The sequence below is a fragment of the Periplaneta americana genome, chromosome 14 (genome assembly GCF_040183065.1).
Source record: "Periplaneta americana isolate PAMFEO1 chromosome 14, P.americana_PAMFEO1_priV1, whole genome shotgun sequence".
In the NCBI taxonomy this organism is placed as follows: domain Eukaryota; kingdom Metazoa; phylum Arthropoda; class Insecta; order Blattodea; family Blattidae; genus Periplaneta; species Periplaneta americana.
The window spans coordinates 146,105,577-146,129,191 of record NC_091130.1 but is presented as its reverse complement, the minus strand read 5'-3'; the positions used below and the strand labels follow the sequence as shown (position 1 = coordinate 146,129,191).

At 35.0% G+C, this 23,615-nt stretch overlaps 1 protein-coding gene across 1 annotated transcript in view; it reads right to left on the bottom strand.

Annotated features, from left to right (window-relative positions):
- LOC138713806 (intermembrane lipid transfer protein VPS13A-like) overlaps positions 1-23,615 on the bottom strand; it is a 239,265-nt gene that overhangs the window by 185,729 nt on the left and 29,921 nt on the right. Inside the window, exons 2-3 of the mRNA XM_069846241.1 lie at positions 1,748-1,991; positions 1,505-1,612 (exon numbers count right to left, since the gene is read on the bottom strand). Of these exons, the coding sequence (XP_069702342.1) occupies positions 1,505-1,612; positions 1,748-1,888 (249 nt within the window). The 5' untranslated portion in view covers positions 1,889-1,991. The remainder of the gene's footprint in view (positions 1-1,504; positions 1,613-1,747; positions 1,992-23,615) is intronic.

Genomic DNA, 23,615 nt, shown 5'->3' with positions numbered 1-23,615 from the left:
AACAAAACACACACACTACAATAAGCAATATTACACGAAGGCCATGACCTGCAGGATTGCTGACATATTTAGAGCAAATCAGAGCAAATTCTATGACATCATAATAACAAAATATGTCGATCTTCATTTGTGTAATTTTTATAACGTCTCTATAATTGGTTATTAAAAACTTTCAAGACTTACTAAAAGTAATTTACAGATCTGATTCTGTGGTATGTAATTTTCTGAGTACAGCTGTGCAATGGATATTATTAAAAGTGAAATATTATTATAGGATGAAACATCTCTTCCGTTAAGTTTACTAACTGCCAAGTAAGTCAATATCCTTCTGTAGAACGCATAGAGAAATTTGTCTCGGATATCAGCTGAATGGTACATCGGTGCCACAAGTGAACACTTGTAAATACCTAGGTATATATTTAATAAACAAACTGGGTTGGGAGGAACAAGTCACTAATACCACAAGGAAAGCCTGGAAAGCACTACATTTCTCTATGCGTATTCTGAAGAAATCTAACCGAAGGTCAAAAGAATTAGCGTACAAAACCCTTGTTCGCCCAATTATGGAATATGGGGCAGTAGGTTGGGACCCATACAGACAAAACCAAATCGATTCAATAGAAAAGGTCCAACGCAAGGCAGCAAAATATGTCGAAATGGGAAAGGGACATGGTGAAGAGATAGTAAAAGACTTAGGGTGGGAACTTCTCAAATCAAGGCGACGAAAAACCAGACTCACCGCATTGTTCAAGGCACAAATGGGACACAAAGCATGGACCGACATCAATGCTAGATTAGTAACACCTTCATACTTAGGCAGGGCAGATCATATTAGGAAGTTTAAATGTAGAAAACAAAGAACGGACGTGGCAAAATTTTCCTTTGTTAACCGCACAATAGTAGACTGGAACAGCTAACCTGCAGCAATCTTTCAGGGTGGTCCTCTTAAAATCAATACATTTAAGGAAAGGTTGAGAAGATTAGACTGAAAATTTAATTGGAGTTGCAGCGTAATTATTTAAGTTCTGTCATGTAATTAATTGAGTTGATATGTAATTAATTAAGGTGATATGTAATTTAGTTGATATGTAAATAAATTAAGGTGATATGTAATTAATTAAGGTGATATGTAATGAAGATAATATGTAATTAATTAAGATGATATGTAATTAAGTTGGTATGTAATTAATTAAGGTGATATGTAATTACTTAAATTGGTAATAGTTGGGGAAATGGAAGTACTTATAAGTTAGATTTACTTTTGCTTATCGTAGGCGTTATTATAGAATAGTTTTTATTTATAGTCCTAGGTTTATTGCATCTAATATTTATATATTTACGTTTATTTTATTTTATTTCCGTAATTGTAATTATTGTATATTATATATCACTACCACCGGGTGTATACCCAATTGTAGTGTTAATAAATACATACATTAACGACATGTTAAATATTTAACAATGGTAGGCCAAAGAGTAGGCCTACTGGACACAATTCTCTTACCTCTATAGTTACTGTTACGGATTGTGTGTAGAGCCCAGACCAGGGTATGCTAAGACTGATTCTTCCAATTGTACCAACCTTCACTTCAATTGGTATATCAAGTTCGTACTGAAAATAAATTATGAAACCAAATAACACATTGCAATGCAATATATCAAGTTACTAAAAACAATTGTAAATCGATGAATTTGACGAGAATTTCATCGTCAGAACGATGAACATTTCAATCAATTTAATACTAACCAATGCTTCAGGTTTCAGCCGAAGTTCTGTAAGCTGGACATCACCACTGAAGATCCCAACATTAAGGTTTTCAGTATCGAGATCCTGGATGTATTTCCCGAGGTACCGGTTCAGTATGGTTGCCACAACACCCTCAAACATTGTGACAGTGGAGATGTAACAGTGCTGGATGTGCTAACGCCTGACCATCTTGAACTCCTTGCCGATGCCTCCCTGCACGTCAGTCGAGATGAATGGCAACATCCTGCAAAAATATTGTCAATTGTTAACAAAAGTATGAGTCGAAGACAAAGAAAACGTTGCTTCTGTATTTATGAAATAAAAACAACAGTAACAGAATTACAACATAACATTATGGGACAGACAATAATGTGTAGAGTAGCCTACTAGAAAGTTTCCGTTAGTGGTGGGGTGTGGTTTAAACAGGGTGCGAATTAAGATTTCTGGTGCCACCGGCGTGGCTGAGTCGGTTAAGGCGCTTGCCTTCCGGTCTGAAGTTGCGCTCGGGCGCGGGCTCGATCCCCGGTTGGACTGATTACCTGATTGGGTTTTTTTCCGAGGTTTTCCCCAACCGTAAGGTGAATGCAAGGTAATCTATGGCGAATCCTCGGTCTCATCTCGCCAAATACCATCTCGCTATCACCGATCTGATCGACGCTAAATAACCTCGTAGTTGATACAGCGTCGTTAAATAACCAACTAAAAAAAAAATTCTAATAAGAGGGGGATAGAATTCTAAGATACAGAACACCTCGATGGCGTTGGATCTCTGACTCATTTCGCCATCATTAATTCACATATAATAAATTCATCATCACGCATCAATAGCCTGGGTTAAGTTCAAGGTGGGTCGTGCTAATAATACAAGCGTCCAACCGTATCGGAATTTTTCCAAACTAAACGTATGTACGTATTGAATTACTCCTCTTATTTTAATACACACAAACTGATTTCAACAGAGCCACAGAGGCGACCTCAACTTCATTCGATAAGGCTCAACATTTAGTTGCACTAAGTTGCTTGTCTTGAATCTTGATCATAATAATCATTTTATATACATGAGCAGGCTTAAGATAAGATGTAAAATTCCTAAGTTACTGATTATTGTCAGCTTGCCGGTGATGATAATACATCAATATTATTTTCTTTGCTTGCTTTATACTTTATACTTGTATTAAAACAATTATTTTTGTGCGAGATCGTGCGTATTTGCTTGGTTTCCGCACAAAACCAATCCGCGGTAAGTCTAAAATTCCACATCCAGTATTCCCAACCTAACACACATAACAATTTCCCTCTTCTTACCGCTAAAGTGACATATTGATTTTACTGCTTTAGGCTTTTAACATATTATTTTTAGAGACGTTCAATATAGTAATAATTATAAATTGGAAACTTACCACTGCAATTTCACCTAAATTGCACTGTTAATTATTGTTTTTAAATATTTGCAAACATTAAGTAAACTCCACAACTCCACTACAGTTACTGCATTCGTGATGCAAGTAACATTAAGGAAGCAGTGAAAAAATCAACAAGATTCCAGACTCATTATAGACTGGAGGAAAAAAAAGACAGACGTATATCACGGCCTGCTAGAGTATAGTAAACACAGAAAACATTTTAAAGCAACAATGTTGAAGATAAATATTTTTGTTTTGCAAATTTGCTGTCATTGAACAGAAACCGAGATAGAGATTTCATTGCAACTAATTAGAAATTCCTCTTTGAGGTATGTAATAAACGATCTTCGCACAAAATAATGTACGATACACGAACGGTATGTTTTCTTTCAATTCTCGTAAATTAAAAAAGCGCAACTACGTTTCGCTTTTTCAAACTTTTCCTCGAACATGAGAAATTCAACATACCGCTCTTGTAACGCATATTACTATTATGAGGGAGATAGAAGTCATGGCCATCTTCAGAATCTAATATAAATACATTCTCAAAGTTATAAAAAAAAAAAGAAAAGAAATGCTATATTAAACTCATGTTAAACGTGCATTTACATATATACTTGTTCAATGTTGGCCATGTTATGACTAAGAATGTGACGTCGCTCCGTAGTCTATCTTTCTCGTTAGCCACGATTTGTCAGATATGACGTAATCATTTCCATGGCGACTGTAATTTCCGTTCCGCCAAATGCTTTCAGTTTTTCTATGCATATTGGTCGAATATAAACGTTGCACGTGATAATATTCTGGGATGCTTAACGGTTTACTATTTGTTCTGAAATCAATATTGGGGCAATAAATCTGTCTTCGGGCAGTTGACTAAACAACAAACAACTACATAGTATAAATCACTCGTATTCGCCATTTCATCAAAGAAAAGAAAAGAACGTCTAATGGAGGCCTATCCTATAAAGGAAATTATTCAGCCCACGAAAATCTCATTGCTATGTAGCCTATGCAATTTTCTGAGTTACAATAGAACTCAATGAAAATCTCTCCCCTATTCCTTTGACAACATCTCTCGTCACATTTATTTCCAAAGCTAAAATAATACTCGAAGGTTAAAAGCTTTGAGAATTACGATAGTGTAGTGATGACAGTGGAAGATTCCTTGGTTAACCAATAATGCAGGCTTAAGGGGAGAGGATGATAATTTTTAAAACTTTTTTCCTATTTGGTGTAAAATATTAATTTTTTGTATGTAGAGAGCTCACGGCTATAGCAACTCAACAAAATATAAATATTTTGAATAAATTATTTGGAGGCCAGATTTGAAAAAAAAATTTACCCAATGCAGGATTTTACTAAACTCGATATATCCAAGCCATTTTTAAAGATAAATTCAAACACAATGTTACAATTTATTTGTAAAAGCACGCTCTACAAACTGTCTATAACAGAATTTTCATATTAGTTCCTACATTTGTAAAATAAACAATTAAAATTTAATAACATTTTTTTTTATTTTCTTTCTTGCAACAGAGAGACTTATTTTTAAAATGAAATCAATTAGGGAAATTCCGTCACAGAGAAAAGTTTCCTAGTAGTCTAGAAAATGTGTATTCTAAATTTCATTCATACATCTTTAATAGTTCAAAAATTATATCGATTTTTGTCTGGCTATGTAGCAAAAAAAATAAAGCTCCAGAAACAGCAATCAAAGGGGGTGTGATTTAATAATCCAGAGCGCAGGAACTTTAAACATGGCGTCTCAACATCCAATAAGGGCACAGATACCCACACAATGTTATACAATATATTCCACACACATCACAGAGTATTTTAAAGAAAAATTTGGTTTTGAAAAAAAAAATGAAGTTCCGGAAACAACAAACAAAGTGCGGTGTAATTTAAAAATCCAGAGCGCAGGAAGTTTAAAAATGGCGTCTCAACAACCGATAAGGGCACAAATACCCACAAAATATTATACAATGTATTCCACACATATCACAGAGTATTTTCAGGAAAAAAATTGTTTTTTGAAAATTTACTCATTTTTCACCAAAAAATACCATCCTCTTCCCTTAAGAAAAGAAGTATAAGGGCCGATTTCACCAAGCATGTTTAACTTTAATTGTTAAATAAAAGGACAAAGCATTTCATCAAATTGAGCTTTAAGCTCTCATTAAACTACATTTAAGTTAATTGATCAATATTTGGTCACTTACAGCCATTCCAGTTGTCAAGGATGTTACATTTTTACTACTTTCAATCATTTTGAATTTTATTTTATTCAGCTTCCACCAAATGAAGGCTGCCTAGAAGACAAAGCTTACCAAAAAATTGTTTGTTGAGTAAATGGCAGGTACACAATTATAATGAAAACAATGGAGAAGGAAAAGAAAAAGAAATGACACAATTATAAATAATTGAAGACGACTAAACAAAGAGATCATTAATTCCAGAAAAAAAAAAACATAAAATTTCCTAGTACGGTATCTATTTGCTATCAGGTGATCACAGTCGTCTATTTAGCACTAGTTGCAAGACCCAACTTAAGTGAGCAGATCGCCATAGGAAAGAGATCAATGTATATACGTGTAGAGATGGTTTCTTAGGATTTTTATAGATCCCTTCACTGCAGACAGAGATACTTCAGTCATAAGAGTTTGTCCTAGACCAAACTGCTTGCAAAAATGGGCGAATCTTTTTGTGATGGTCCCTCTAGCCCCAATCACTAACCCAATAACTTCGATCGACGTTAGATGATATGACATCGAAAATTAAATGACTTCTATCAATTTTTATTATTAGAATCAATTTACAAGATCAGTATCATTTTACAGAAAAAAGTTGTTGTATAAAATTAATTATTATTGCAGAAAATAAAAGAAAAGGTTCCGTCACGGATGTTACAAGATTTCTGAACTCACTTCACATCTTGTTAACAAAAAGTGTAAAACTCAGGTCTCTGCCTCAAGCAAAAAGACATTCATTCTCATAGTGTCTATGTGTGAAAGCTATGCAAATATCATGGCAACATAATGTAATTGGGAATTAAATAAATTAATTACCTTTATTTGAAATGCAAACGAATTAAATATGATTTAGGCCTAACTTCCGCATAATTGTTGATCAGTAACATGTTGGTGAAATCGGCCCTAAAACTATTGGAACATATTGAATTAGTTTTTTTTTTTTAAGTTCAAGGCGGTGATGTTAAAAACAATCTTTTCTATACAAAGGGCAATAAATACGGTGCATTGACCGTAAAGAACCAACACTATAGACTAAATTGATAATACTGGTTTCAATTGTTATAATTATGTTTGTAATTGTGTTTGTGCGGGATCGTGCGTATTTGCTTGGTTTCCGCACAAAACCAATCCGCGGTAAGTCTAAAATTCCACATTAAGTATTCCCAACCTAACACACATAACAATTTCCCTCTTCTTACCGCTAAAGTGACATATTGATTTTACTGCTTTAGACTTTTAACATTATTTTTAGAGACGTTCAATATAGTAATAATTATAAATTGGAAACTTACCACTGCAATTTCACCTAAATTGCACTGTTAATTATTGTTTTTAAAATATTTGCAAAAATTAAGTAAACTCTACAACTCCACTAAAGTTACTGCATTCGTGATGCATGTAACATTAAGGAAGCCGTCTGTTTTAAGTTCGCATTTATAGACTGGGGGGAAAAAAAAGACAGACGTATATCACGGCCTGCTGGAGTATAGTAAACACAGAACACATTTTAAAGCAACAATGTTGAAGATAGATATTTTTGTTTCCCAAAATTGCCGTCATTGAACAGAAACCAAGATGGAGATTTCATTGCAACTAATTAGAAATTCGTCCTTCAGGTATGTAATAAACGATCTTCGCACAAAATAATGTACGATACACGAGCGGTATGTTTTCTTTCAATTCTCGGAAATTAAAAAAAGCTGAACTACGTTTCGCTTTTTCAAACTTTTCCTCGAACATGAAAACTTCAACATACCGCTCTTGTAACGCATATTACTATTAAGTGTCATAATTGCACAGAACCTTATTTCTTCAATAATACAACAATTAAAAGCCTCAAAATTGTATAGTAATGCAGTAAATTATGCACACTAGTATCCGTAACATTTCACGATAACAAATGGCATTTTCATCAAAATATTTTCTAACTCCCCTGCTATCGGCAGTTTTATTATTCAACACGTCACACGCTCCTAATATGTTTTCCTTATCTAGCTATCACTATTTACGGTGTCATTTCTGTCAAAACATGTCACTGTTATTACGCCAATATTATGTTAAGCTATCGTAAAAGCTGCATACTCTAAGTCAGGCATGTCAAATGATGCCCACAGGAGCAAGCGCGCGCTTTAGAGCGCAGGGGAGCCTGAGAGCTTTACAGCGGAAAGGAAAGAGACAGACGAAAGAGGTGGTATATGCCGCTTGGTCGAGCTATATTCAGGGATGGCCAGCACTGATTCAATAGATAAAGGGAAGACAACTTATTAAAACTGTATCCATGTTAATTTTTAGATTTGCCTGACAAGTATAAGTGCATTATAAGAATGTAAGTTTTAATTTTAATGCTCATTTTTCACAAGTTTGATTTTTTTATTCAAAAGAAATATTTTCTCAACTTTTCGTATAGAAAAGTGAAATTTTCAGGTATAGGCCAATTTTTTTAGTAGCCATACAGAATGTTTTCGTAAATCTAATATACCATATAAGTTATACGTATTACTGAAGGTAGTGTATTGAAAATTTTGAAAATATTCGCATGGAAATTGTTTGTAAGGAAATGAATTAACAAAGCAACTACTGTTACATCATAAGCAAAAGATACGTTCCTATGTGTTGTAAAAATGTCAGCTCTATAGCTTCAGCAGATTTCTAGAAAATAATTTAATATTCTGATGATAGGAAGTTGCTCACCAATATCACCTTAAAAGCATAATGCGATAAGAGTTTTGTTATGTAATATTAGTTACACTTAAAACAGATACAGTACCTAGGTAACTTTGCTTTGTACTGTAATATTGTTTTGATTAGTTTATTGATTACTTTTGTAAGGCTAAAGATACCATCAATATAAATTCCAACTTATCATGTCATACTCAATCTCTTTCTTTGGAATATCACTTTCTTTATGAATGATGTGTTTCATCCACTTAATACAGTATAATATTATACTACTATGGAATTTAAGTGAATATTCCTTCTTAACTCTCTATTATGTTATTAAGATTTAAAACACAAGTGCAATATTAAGAAATCAGTGTTAGTACTTTTGTTTTACAGACAATATAGATAATATTAAACAGAAAGGAGCCATATAAAAATAACGACATAAAATTGCACGTTCCGTTTGAAGTTTGTGCACCACTGTTTTCTTAATCCAACAGGCTGCTTATTCATATACACAACCTTCCTCTTTCCATACTTAGCGCCTGATGCCCGCGCACGACGTCAAGGTCAGAAAAATGTGATTGCTTTGACATCACTGCCCTAAGTCTAGGCAAAGAAGATAGGTTCCAAAACTAGGAAAAAATCTAAAACGATCTTCACATGGAGTGTGGCGACAGTCATGTGTCAGACTCTCTAATTTGGAAACAAAGTTGGCACCCCCACCACGATAAAAAGATCTGAACATACACGACGAGTACATAACACAAACAACACAACACACATATTATCTAACATTGCATTACATACATTCTAACAGAGACATGCCTGCATGCATCTCATTAACAGTTATTTATGGTACAAGCTCTTAAAGGTTCTCATTTTGGCACGCCGAGTTTCTCAAACACACGAGGGCCGAAAAAATAACTTCATGAATATGTATCATACGATGTTTCTTCTACGATAGCACAAATTTTACTTACTTACAAATGGCTTTAGAGAACTCGGAGGTTCATTGCCGCCCTCACAAAACCCCTCCATCGGTCCCTATCCTAAGCAAGATTAATCCAGTCCCCACCTTCATATCCCAACTCCCACAAATTCATGTTAATATTATCCTCCCATCTACGTCTCGACCTCCCCAAAGGTCTCTTTTCCTCCGCCTTCCAACTAACACTCTATATGCATTTCTGGATTTTCCCATACGTGCTACATACCCTGCCCATCTCAAACATCTGGATTTAATGTTCCTAATTATGTTAGATGAAGAATACAATGCGTGCAGTTCTGCGTTGTGTAACTTTCTCCATTCTCCTATAACTTAATCTCTCTTAAGCCCAAATATTTTCCTAAGCACCTTATTCCCAAACAGTCTTTAGCCTCTGTTCCTCTCTCAAAGTCAGAGTCCAAGTTTCACAACCATAAAGAACAACCGGTAATATAACTGTTTTATAAATTCTAACTTTCAGATTTTTTGACAGCAGACTAGATGACAAAAGCTTCTCAACCGAATAATAACACGCATTTTCCATATTTATTCTGCGTTTATTTTCCTCCAGAGTATCATTTATATTTGTTACTGTTGCTCCAAGATGTCTGAATTTTTCCATCTCTTCGAAGGATAAATTTCCAATTTTTATTTTTCCATTTCCTACAATATTCTGGTCACGAGACATAATCACATACTTTGTCTTTTCGGGGTTTTCTGCCAAACCTATCTCTTTACATGCTTCAAGTAAAATTCCCGTGTTTTCCCTAATCGTTTGTGGATTTTCTACTAACATATTCACGTCATCCGCATAGACAAGAAGCTGATGTAACCCGTTCAATTCCAAACACTCTGTTATCCTGAACATTCCTAATGGCATATTCTAGAGCAAAGTTAAAAAGTAAAGGTGATAGTGCATCTCCTTGCTTTAGCCCGCAGTGAATTGGAAAAGCATCAAACAGAAACTGGCCTATACGGACTCTGCTGTACGTTTCATTGAGACACATTTTAATTAATCGAACTAGTTTCTTGGGAATACCAAATTCAATAAGAATATCATATAAAACTTCTCTCTTAACCGAGTCATACGCCTTTTTGAAATCTATGAATAACTGATGTACTGTACCCTTATAGTCCCATTTTTTCTCAATATCGTCGAATAAAAAAAATCTGATCAATAGTCGATCTATTACGCCTAGAACCACACTGATGATCCCAAATTACTTCATCTACATATGGAGTTAATCTTCTCAAAAGAATATTGGACAAGATTTACAAATTTACATTTAAAAAATATTTCAGGTTAGGTTATAAGATCACGATGTCATGGCCGTCTATACTCAGAACCGTTAAAAAAATAAGTACCCATTAAATTACAGCCTGTTTTATTCAATATAACGATTTCATGGCCGCCTAAAACGTTCATAATCAACAAAGCGGTTAGAAAAAGTTGAATGCTACATCATGTTGCAATGAGTAGATCCTGCTTAGGAACTTCAGAATATTAAGGACTAAAATGTAAATATTAACGTTACATTTGTTACTCATTTGTATTACATGTAATATTTACGTCATAAAAGATCGAGTAATGCATTAATATGTTACTGAATGAAGCTTGTACACTGAATATTGAATTTTCTTTGGCAGTGTATGTGTTTACTATACATATAAAAACTAGTGGCTTGTGCAGCAAATGCTGCAAACTAAGTTCATTAGACGTTCAAATAAACATTTTTCAGATTTATTTTCAATGAAGAATACCAGACATTCTGAAAGTTATATGCTTCCATAATAATGAAAGATACTCTCTCTCGAGCCAATACTGAAGAGAACCACGCATATAAATGTCTACACCACACGGCCATTAAATATATGAAAAAGACCCAACCCCACTTGATTAATAACTATAAAAATATTTTATTTTAATAATATTATCTTACGTAAGTTTTATAGCTTTCAGTAACATATACTATATATATTATATAGCCGCCACTCAGTAAAATATAGGAATCAAAATCTAATTTAAGTTATTCTCTACACCTACTTATATAACTCCAAAACGTTTCACTTTCATATCATCAATATAGCATTAATATGTATAATTAATGAAAAATAGTCACATCATGGCATTAACTACAATAATATTTCATTTCTAATGGTAATAATGTCATCAAACGACCTTAAGTTTTGTAGTTTTGAATATCGAATACACGGCTGTACCCAGAAAATTACACACCACAGAATCGAACCTGTAAATTATTTTTAGTAAGTTCAGTTTTTAATAACCAATTTAATTTGAGCTCTAAATATGTCAGCATTCTTGCAGATCATGGCCTTCGTGTAATATTGTTTACTGTAGTGTGTGTTTTGTTTTATTCTGAAATGCAATTAGCTAGTCACGGCCGACCTGATGTTCCCTTCGCTTTTTTGTAAAGGAGAAGCGAAGCGAGCATCAAGTCGGCCGTGAGCTAGTTTAGCTAGTTCCCAAAACTGACGACAGATGGATTTTGGAAAAAAAGGAAAATTATGTTGAAAAATTGACATTTCACTGAAAACTACTATTTTTTTAAAAACTTTGAGTTCCAAGCTTCAAAATGAGGGGTCATTTATTAAAATCCGTTCAGCCGTTTTCCCATAATTTCCATTACCATTTCAAATTATATATATATATATATATATATACAGATTACATTACATACGTCAAATCAAAAGTCGTAATGCAAGCGAATCATTCTGAGCAGAGAATGCAAATAATTCACTTTCAGTGAATGCTACATCATGTTGCAATGAGTAGACCCTGCTTAGGAACTTCAGAATATTAAGGACTAAAATGTAAATATTAATGTTGTATTTGTTACTTATTTGTATTACATGTAATATTTACGCCATAAAAGATCGAGTAATGCATTAATTTGTTACTGAATGAAGCTTGTACACTGAATATTGCATTTTCTTTGGCAGTGTATATGATTACTATCATATAAAAATTACATTACATACGTAAAATCAAGAGTCGTACATGAATCATTCTGAGCAGAGAATGCAAATAATTCAATTAGAGTGAATATCCTGACGTCACGTGTTTCCACTTCACAATCCCTCCTGTATACTTGCCTGTAGCGTGCGGAAATTAAGCAGCAAGAAACAAAGAAAATGGAACAAAACTTCCCTCCCGCGTTAACTACAAATGTGTGAGTAGACTGCATATCGTATGTGGGCCCCAGGCCTGGCTGCAGGCGCAGCTTATATTTACTGTGCTGTGTTGTCATGCGGCCGTTGATCTGGCCAGCAGGTCACTAAAATAATAAACCAGGAGCCTTAAAAGAGCCTAACATGAATTTTATTGCGGCCAAGGAACAACACTGCAGGCAACTGGGCTATATTTAAACAGCTTATGTAGTTGTGGCATCTGCCAGAGTATACTAAAATAGCTCATATACAGGGGCGGCTAGCTGCAGCAACCCCAGATATTTGTGGTACTTGTCTCGTTTTATGTTGTAAAATACATTTATTATACAGTCTCTATTTAGCGGCTCGAATTTTTGAAAAAAATTTCGCTCTCATAGGGATATCCTGAACTAGCACCAACAGATAGCGCACGTGTACTTTGAGGGATGCGCTTTGCGTGTGCATTTGTTTTTCGGTATATAAACATTGAGGATATACGTAGTGTATTAGTATATTAAATACTGTTAAAAACAACTAAAAATGGCATATTTTTGTTATGTTCCTATATGTAAAAATCAGTGAAGGCTTTTTGTCTTCAATCAGGTCCCGAAATATTTTGAATACATGCTTTAAACTTTAAAAAATATAAGTAATTAAATTGCGCCTCGAAAGTATTAAATAAAAGTAACTACCGGTACTTCAAGTAAGGAATTGTTGACTACATTTTCATTTTGGAAGAGTAAAAAGAAAAATTAATAAAGACATATGCAACCTCGACAGCGAGCTATGTTAGCTTAGATTATATGCAGTAGTTGTAGGAGTCTCCGAAGTTTACGCCTGCAGTAAACTCTCGATAAAGTGGGATGTTTATTATCCAGGACGATCCGTAGTGAAATCCATTTCGTGAATAATGTTTTTAGTGTACTGTACCCTAATTATTAAAACCATGTTTTAACTTCAAATTTTCAAAATCATCCTACGTAGTATTCAAAACTGCATGTCCTTAACCTACAAAACGCACGACTAATCGTGATGCTACTGCGATCATATTATATCATCCTATTAAAAATTGCATTTGATCTTTCTGCAACTACAGAAAAAAATACAAGGAATTCAATCTCGATAGTCCCTTCCCTATATAAAAAAACACAGTGGTGGCTGCATATCCTGTTTTTAGCGTACGGTTCTTAAATACTAATGATTAAAGATGATATTCACCTTCGACATAGTTCCTATTTTTTTATTCGTGCACCTCGTTCTCAAAGCTCTCGTTTAGGTTCATGAATATTCAATTTACTCGTACCTATATTCTGCATACTGCAGATTTCCCATCCATCTCTTAAAGGGAATCGCTCAATATTATACAGGTTTACGTTATTATTTATTGTAAATTAAATTAAATTATAAGGTAAGAAAATACTGAATTATACTAAATTATACTACGTTATACAAAATAATGTAAATATAATTTTGACACGCATAGAAAACCAACAAGCGGGAAAACGTAATCAACTGTAGCATAAGACATAACATAACCCTACAACATGTTGCGCCGCATGGAACGCTCCTGCCATCTAGCGGTAAAACTTCGCATAAGATATCCCTATTGATATGCACGCAATCGTTAGTGAAGTCACTTCCTCCCCAGGTGCTGCCAGAGAGAAACCAGAGACAAGGACTATAGGGTGAAGCCACTTCCTCCCCTGGAGCTGCCAGTCTCGTCTCGGATGCTTTGCGCATTAGTTTTACCCCTCCCCCTGCTAGCCCCTTGCCGTGAATCCAGAGTTTCCAGGCGCTGCAAAATTTGTAGCAGTTTGTCAGTAGCGCGCAGTTTTAATTACCATTTTCTTTAATGTTGTGAGTATAACAAGTGCAACAATGTTTAATTCTGTACAATATTTACAGTCTATTCAGTTCAGTACCTTAACAATTCAGGAGAAATGTAAAATTAAGTGTCCATCAGTTGAATCTCATTATGGAAAGAGCCGCTAAACAAAATACAAAGGCTCGCATATTTTTTTGCTAATTTATCCAGTATCCCTGCTTTCTTCTCTCGATCTCCTCACAGTCTGTATTAGATTAATGTGTTTCAAAGACAATTCCATCAGCTGGGGCAACAAGATGGGAGTTTTAAAATAAGAACAGTAAATGTTGTTCATGAGAAGAAGGGGCCATTGCTAGAATGTTTTCAAACCATAATGGAATCTGAAACATCTGACATCACAATAAATGAGGCAAGCACGGAACAGTGCACAGTTGAGCAGCGAGATCTGTGAAAATGAAAACCCTAAAAAGCGTCTTAAGGTCGAAGGGATTCAGACAAGGGTTGCGGCAGCCAAGGAAGTGTGTGACATCATTATCACACAAGCTAACACCCGATCCAGTTCATAGATTATCTGATATTATCTTCTCTTCTGTGTCAAGAAAAATTTGAATGCTACAAAAGCTCATTTCCTGAAAATTACCTAAATGTATGCGTGAAGCTTTTTCCAATGTTCGATAAAGACAAACTAAAAACGGAACTCACTGAGTTGTATCAGAGACAATAATTCAGAAATATCAGTGACGCAGTCAAGCTCTTGCAGTTTCTTCTATCTGAGAACTTGCAGGCCTCATTTTCAGAACTTGTGGAACTACTACGCATAGCTATCACCATACCAATGACAGCTTTCGAACCAGAACGTTGCTTTTCGTGTTTGAAGAGAGTAAAATCCTATCTCAGAAATACGATGAGAGAATAGAGACTGACCGTATTAGCTACGTTTTCCATTGTAAAGACTATGTTAAACGGCATATCGGATTTCAATAAGAAGATGATTCAAAAGTTTGCAACCTACAAGACAAGGTGCATGGAACTAATCTTTAAACAAAGTAAGTTGCTTGGTTTATTTTTGTATGCAGCCCCCCTGAATTCAATACCCACGAGCCGTCACTGCTCATATAATAATATTATGAACCATATTGTCGCAGGACGTACGGAGATATGGTTAGGCCTAGTTGTTCACTGACTATATTAGCGTGACATCATGTTTCGCGCATGACACAGGTAGCTACTATTAGGTTAACATTTTGCATCTTGTTTGTATGCAGTTGACGTTCTATTCATCACTCAAAACTAGACCCCGTATAGACTATTCACAATACTTTCTAGTGATAAAGAATGACAATGAGGTGATATTTTCTACAATTTAAATTATTTATTCACTTATTTGATTGATTTATTTTTACTGGCAGAGCTAAGGCCCTGAGGTCTTCTCTTCCATTCAACCAATATAAGAATATAAAGCAAATATTATAAATAATACCAATATGGAATAATAATAATAATAATAATAATAATAATAATAATAATGATAAACAAATGAATCCATAGGTTTGGAAGTAAATCCCGAAAAGACAAAGTACATGATTATGTCTCGTGAGCAGAATATTGTACGAAATGGAAATATAAAAATTGGAGATTTATCCTTCGAAGAGGTGGAAAAATTCAGATATCTTGGAGCAACAGTAACAAATATAAATGACACTCGGGAGGAAATTAAACGCAGAATAAATATGAAAAATGTCTGTTCTTCCTCGGTTCAGAAGCTTTTATCATCCAGTCTCCTGTCAAAAAATCTGAAAATTAGAATTTATAAAACAGTTATATTACCGGTTGTTCTGTATGGTTGTGAAACTTGGACTCTCACTTTGAGAGAGGAACAGAGATTAAGGGTGTTTGAGAATAAGTCTCTTAGGAAAATATTTGGGGCTAAGATGATGAGGTTACAGGATAATGGAGAAAGTTACACAACGCAGAACTGCACGCATTGTATTCTTCACCTGACATACGAGGCGTGTTCTTAAAGTAAGTTCCAAAAGGGTGTAGAAAGTAAACGGGAAAATATTTACAAACCATTTTTGTAGCATTGCATTCCCCACACTTCGATTACTTCTCACCATAAACTCCACCATTATTGAGGCATTTATCAAGTCGTGGCACAAGTCTTTCTATCCCCTCATAGAATTCACCCGCCTGCGAACCACTCCGCAACATTTGTGGAAAATTCAAGGAAAGCGAAGAAATTGTGAACCTCCTGTCCTCATGAATTTTTTCATCGACAGCACGCACCAAATCGTCATTGATCAAAGATGGCCGACCGGTATGCTGCTCGTCATGCACAGAGATGCGGTCCTCGTTGAACTTCCTAACCCATCTCCTGACCATTCCATCACTAATGGCATCATCACCATACACCTCACAAAGTTGACGATGAATGTCAGCTGGTTTGATATTTCTCGCATTCAAGAAACGGATAACAGACCGCATCTCACAGTCGGCGGGGTGCTCGATCACTTTAAACATTTCAACTGATCACAACTAACCACACACACGGACTGAAGCTCTGAAACTGCATGCACAGCTTGTCTGAGGACTGAAGAAGAAAACATGTATGCGCAAAATAACGATTGCAGCGATGCGACAGCTATAATTGAAAATGGAACTTACTTTAAGAACACGCCTCGTAATTAGGAACATTAAATCCAGACGTTTGAGATGGGCAGGGCATGTAGCACGTATGGGCGAATCCAGAAATGCATATAGAGTGTTACTTGGGAGGCCGGAGGGAAAAAGACCTTTGGGGAGACCGAGATGTAGATGGGAGGATAATATTAAAATGGATTTGAGGGAGGTGGAGTATGATGATACAGAGTGGATTAATCTTGCACAGGATAGGGACCGATGGCGGGCTTGTGTGAGGGCGGCAATGAATCTTCGGGTTCTTAAGTAAGTAATAGTATTTTATACGAGTAGTTGATACACGACATTAAGATATATTAATTATATGCGGAGACAAAGAGGAAGGCAGAAAATGGAAGGGATTGGGGAATGCTGAGTTTGTAGTGAAACACCTGCTCTTGGGCAAAAATCTATGAAAGAAGTAGTAGTAGTAGTAGTAATGAAATCCAGTTCTCCACATGAAATATTTCTAAGCGACAATTCATCTATTTCAGTCGTACATCACGTGACGCAAGAACAATACAGCAGAAAAGGAACGTGTTCAGTGAAGTAAAATTAACATTTCCAGGAAAACGATATCTGGTTCTACGTAAAAAACAAACATTTCTTCCAGATGAAGTAAAACATCGTTTGTTACACAACTCATGGACACCTCCCTTTAATTAAAATTTTCCCGTGACGTCACAATATAGTCATTAATGCTAATTTTAATTGAGTTTCTTTCCCTGACTTTTGTACAGCAAGAAAGACAATGGTGTATAATGCATTTTAATCAAGAGAAGTGGGTAAGGGTGACCAAAATCTTGGGCATTTAATGGAAAGGCTTTCAACCGCGTAGTCTCCTGTAACTTGGATTCGGATCCCAAAATTAACTGAAGTACTCGTTATGGGCAAGATCGAAAGATGGAGCCGTTCTCCAGCATTCGTTTCCTTCAATATTAGACATTTAATTTCATTAATGCAATCCATTTCACTATACCTTCTCTTCATTTCTTATAATTGTACAGGATGTCCACATGAAACCCTTACAAATTCAGATGTAAACAAATTATTGAGACATTATATCTGGATGCGGTTTTCTGCATGTTAATGAGAAACTGTCAAAGTATATTTGGGAATTTTATTGGATTGCTGAAATGAGCCACAACTATTTAAGTGTCAGATTTCACCAAAATTCACATCTGCAACCAAAAACTCAATTCAACAATCCTACAAAATTCCCATAAAAACTTTGACAGTTTCTGGTTAATATACAGAAAACCGCATCCCGATATTGTGTCTCAATAATTTATTTACATCTGAAGTTGTAAACGTTTCATGTGGACACCCTGTAGCTCCTAAAAAATTGGCAGATGGTGGACTACGAAACTTGATGTAACATATAAATTGTGTGGCATTGTATGGGGGAGAAACATGGACATTACGATGAAGTGAAGAGAAGCGAATAGAAGCATTTGAAATGTGGATATGAAGAAGAATGGAGCGTGTGAAGTGGACAGACAGAATGAGAAACGAAGCTGTGTTGGAAAGAGTGGGTGAAGAAAGAATGATGCTGAAACTGATCAGGAAGAGGAAAAGGAATTGGTTGGGTCAGTGGCTTAGAAGAAACTGCCTACTGAAGGATGCACCGAAAGGAATGGTGAAAGGAAAAGAGTTCGGGACTAAAGATATCAGATGATAGACGACATCAAGATATATGGATCATATGAGAAGACAAAGAGGAAGACAGAAAATAGGGAAGATTGGAGAATGCTGAAAGAACTGCTCTTGGGCAGAAAACTATTACTGAACGAACGAACGAACGAACGAAGGAATGAATGAACACACTCATATAGAGATTTTGTGTTATATAAGGCAGTTATACTCGTATTTTCTTCACCATGAGATAATTTTAGTCGGTTCGATTAATTAATTAAATCCATAGCTCTACTGTTTTGTTCTAGGTTATATTAATTAGGTAAATGTGCATAATTTTACTGATATTCACAGGTCATTGGAAAACTGTACGTGACTGCAACACGACCACATCTATGTATATGCCGATAAGTTCGACGGAAACAAAAAAATGATCAACTTACACAGGTCTTACTATATCATTTAATGTTTACATCATTAATACACGGAGCTGAAGACAGCTTTATAAATTCCAAACACATTCTGATATAATACAATAATGTTGGTTAGACCGCTATTGCTTCCAGGTCTGAATTGTTCGGCAAGTAGTTTGAGGAGCTTTCTGTCAGCGTAGCGTTTATTAGAAAACAGTGACATTTAGATAACTGGGTCGACTTTGAGAGAATTTCGTGTTCTGGTTATAATTTAATGAGAATTTCCCTTCTCTTGGAGCTAGAAGTCTACTTCACGGAATGCGGCAGTCTGCCTTTCCTTCCAGTTGTCAAGCCCCATTGTGTGCTGTACAGCCACTCATTCTAGCCTTTCCGCAGACATCCTTTACTGTAATCAATATTCAGCACGATAAGCCCAATGAATGCTTGAGGTCCAGGTTCATCGACAAGGAAACAAATTGTTTGTGTCATATGTATACAAGGCAAAAACGTTTTACTACTCCTACTGTGTTAAATACGCCATTACACATGTTGATCTACCTACTTCCCTAGAGACAAAAAGTAATATTGCAAAAAGAAAAATACAGTAAATGGATTTGTTGAAATTAAAAAAAAAGAAATTGAATATATGTGTTATGTGATGTATATGATAAGTGGTGTAAATGATGTGATAAGTGGCCTAAATTATGTGTTAAGTGGTCTAAGTGGTGTGATAAGTGGCATGTGGTGCACTTAAAGAGATAAGTGGTCTAACAAATGTAATAAGTGATGTGTGGTTGTAAGTAATATGATAACTGATAAGTGATGCGTGGTGTAAGTGGCAAGTGAGTAGCCTAAGTGGAAAATTATATGTGATGTAAATGATATATGCAACGTAAGTGATAAGTGATGTAAGTGGTCTAAGTGATGTGATAAGCGGCATGTGGTGCACTTAAAGAGATAAGTGGCCTAACAACTGTAATAAGTGATGTGTGGTTGTAAATAATATGATAACTGATAAGTGATGCGTGGTGTAAGTGGCAAGTGAGTAGCCTAAGTGGAAAATTATATGTGATGTAAATGATATATGCAACGTAAGTGATAAGTGATGTAAGTGGTCTAAGTGATGTGATAAGCGGCATGTGGTGCACTTAAAGAGATAAGTGGCCTAACAAATGTAATAAGTGATGTGTGGAGTAAGTAATATGATAACTGATAAGTGATGCGTGGTGTAAGTGGCAAGTGAGTAGCCTAAGTGGAAAATTATATGTGATGTAAATGATATATGCAACGTAAGTGATAAGTGATGTAAGTGGTCTAAGTGATGTGATAAGTGGCATGTGATGCACTTAAAGAGATAAGTGGCCTAACAAATGTAATAAGTGATGTGTGGTTGTAAGTAATATAACTGATAAGTGATGCGTGGTGTAAGTGGCAAGTGAGTAGCCTAAGTGGAAAATTATATGTGATGTAAATGATATATGCAACGTGATAAGTGATGTAAGTGGTCTAAGTGATGTGATAAGCGGCATGTGGTGCACTTAAGTGGCCTAACAAATGTAATAAGTGATGTGTGGTTGTAAGTAATATAACTGATAAGTGATGCGTGGTGTAAGTGGCAAGTGAGTAGCCTAAGTGGAAAATTATATGTGATGTAAATGATATATGCAACGTAAGTGATAAGTGATGTAAGTGGTCTAAGTGATGTGATAAGTGGCATGTGGTATACTTAAAGAAACAAGTGGTCTAACAAATTTAATAATAATAATAATAATAATAATAATAATAATAATAATAATAATAATAATAATAATTTATTTTAGCTGGCAGAGTTAAGGCCGTAAGGCCTTCTCTTCCACTCAACCAGCAAAAAGTATACCTACATATGTATGAACTTACAAAGAATTCAACAATTTGATTTAGATAAGAGTTACATGTATACCAGAGATTATTTACGAATTAAACAGCAAAATACTATGAAATATTAATTAAACACTGAAATAAACTGTGTAGCAGAATTAAGTTAAAATACATAGAATGTTAATATATTTAAAATAATGTTAGATAATAGAAAGAGATTATTATGAGACAATTTTGAAAATACAGCGCTATCAGGATGCATGTCTAAAGGAAGGAGTAACAATGTAGACAGTGATAGTTTAAGTCAGTATGATTGGAGTGAAATGCTAAGAAGGTTATCTTTTAAGCTGTATTTAAAAGTGTTTATTGTCTTGCAGCCCCTAATACTTTGTGACAAGGAATTCCATTGTCGCGAGGTGGATATTGTAATAAGTGATGTGAGGTGTAAGTAATATAACTGATAAGTGATGCGTGGTGTAAGTGGCAAGTGAGTAAGTGGAAAATTATATGTGATGTAAATAATATATGCAACGTAAGTGATAAGTGATGTAAGTGATCTAAGTGACGTGATAATTTATACTTAGTCTACGTAATGTGATAAGTGATCTAACTAAGCCATGTGGTAAGTGATATGTAGTGATAAGTGGCAAATGACGCAAGTGGCAAGCGATGTGTGATGCAAATGATGTATGCGACGAAGTGATAAGTGGCATAAGTATGTGATGAGTGGCATGTGATGTAAATGACTTAAGCGACGTAAGTGATAAGTGACGTAAGAGATATGTGCAAAGTGATGTAAGTGCTAAGTGGTGTAAGTTATGTAAGTGATACTAAATGATCGAAGTGATGTGATAAGTGTTCTGTGGTGTAAATGGCAAGTGATGTAAGTGGAAAGTGATATGTTATATAAATAATGTAAGCCACGTAAGTGATAAGAGTCATGAAATCAATTAATTGCAGTTTGTAGTAAGAAACATGGTAGAGACAAACAACTTGGTTACAAGGGAACGCGGAGATAGTGACGTCACCGCCTAAGGAGTCATAAATTGTAAAGTAAGTAGATAGATAAGAGACGGTTATATTCATTCTCACCCTCTCCATATGAACAGTATACTCTCATCAAATTTTTCCGTTTGACTGACCCACCTTGTACATACTAATGCGAAGTAAATCAGTCGTGAAGTATGGATAGTCAAGTAATTTCGTAGGATAACAAATTATTATTATTATTATTATTATTATTATTATTATTATTATTATTATTATTATTATTATTATTATTTTATTACTAAATATTTGATATTAAAAGACGAAACAACAAATTCAAGAGTATTGTAAGATAAATCAGACCTACTTTAGTTTCAAAATATCGTCACAACGAATATAATTTGTCCGTGCGAATACACAGTAATGAGAACCCAACTCAATTCAGCGGACGGACACCAGACTGGGATAAACTTTAATGAACCGGCGCATCAAATTATCTGCTATTTAGAGCAAGCAGGGCTGCAGTTCATTTGTTCACATTTTACAGAGGATGAGACTGTAACAAGAGCAACAAAAAGCTCAGCATCCTACTCATGTAGCATATTGTTGCTAAGCAACGAGGCCTGCTGACGTCACCTATTGTTGAAATGCGAACATGATCTCAGCGTGGGACGAACGCCTGGTTGGGGAGATTTAGTATTTCAGCTCCAATTTCTGATTTGTCCTGAGAAACGTGAAACTAAGATAGGCAGAGACAGGAATTGATGCAGTGGCGTCACGTGACTTGTCACTCACAGTGGGTTAAATTTGCCTCCACCAAAATATACAGGGTGATTCAGAAGAAATCTATACTAATAATAAATCTGCAAGCGAAATTTTTCTGGTAATTTTCGCTTTTCCAAAAATAATTGGTGTTAACATGTATAATTAATCATCCTGAAACCGAAAATCGTTTTTTTTTTTAATTTTTGTTTGTATGTATGTCTGTCTGTCTGGATGTTTGTTGCCTTTTCACGCGATAATGGCTGAACGGATTTCGATGAAAACTGGAACATAAATTAAGTTCGTTGTAACTTAGATTTTAGGCTATATGGCATTCAAAATACTTTATTTAAAAGGGGGGTTATAAGGGGCCTGAATTAAATAAACCGAAATATCTCGCTTATTACTGATTTTTGTGAAAAATGTTACCTAACAAAAGTTTCTTTAAAAATGATTTCCGATAAATTTTATTCCCGGGCCAAAGTTTGATAGGACTGATATTTTAAGGATATACAAGAGTTTTAAAATAACAATACAATACATTTCCACCGCCGCCTCAGATTATAGTGTCGTTGTTCCGTAACTTCTACGTGCAAAATGTTAAATTTTTTAGTAGGAATAAAAACAAATTTATTCATTCTATGGCAGTAGTGCATAGGAGATCGTGAATTCTTACATTTTCGAAAGAAAGAAATATCATTAAATTATATAATAGTAGATTGTATTATTTGCTGCATCACTATTTAAGTTATTTAATAGGGCAAAAATCTGACAATCGATATGTGACATAGGAGATATTGCAGGAACGACAACGATGGCTACAATGAAATCAAAACAAATGACTTCGTCTATTTAAGGCGCCCTTGACGTTTATCAATATTAATATACAAAGAATATTTTGTGTGTTTGTATGAAGTAATCTCAGAAGCTAATTAATCTTCACTATTTGAAATTTGTAGTTTCTCTAGATGGATGTAATGCTACAAATGAGGACTGAGGTAAGATGAAAAGAAATCTTAGGCACAGAAAACTTGATATTCTGTCGAAATATTGTATAACTTGATTATTGCAACTTTATTTGGTCCACATAAAATACTCTAATTTTATACACTCATTTTACCATAGAGATCACTGGAGCTGAGTTATTTTAAAAGCTGTCATGAAATGGCGTTCCTGCGCTCATAATTTACCCATATTCGTTTCCTGTGTTTCTTAAAATAATATTTATGTAGGGTACC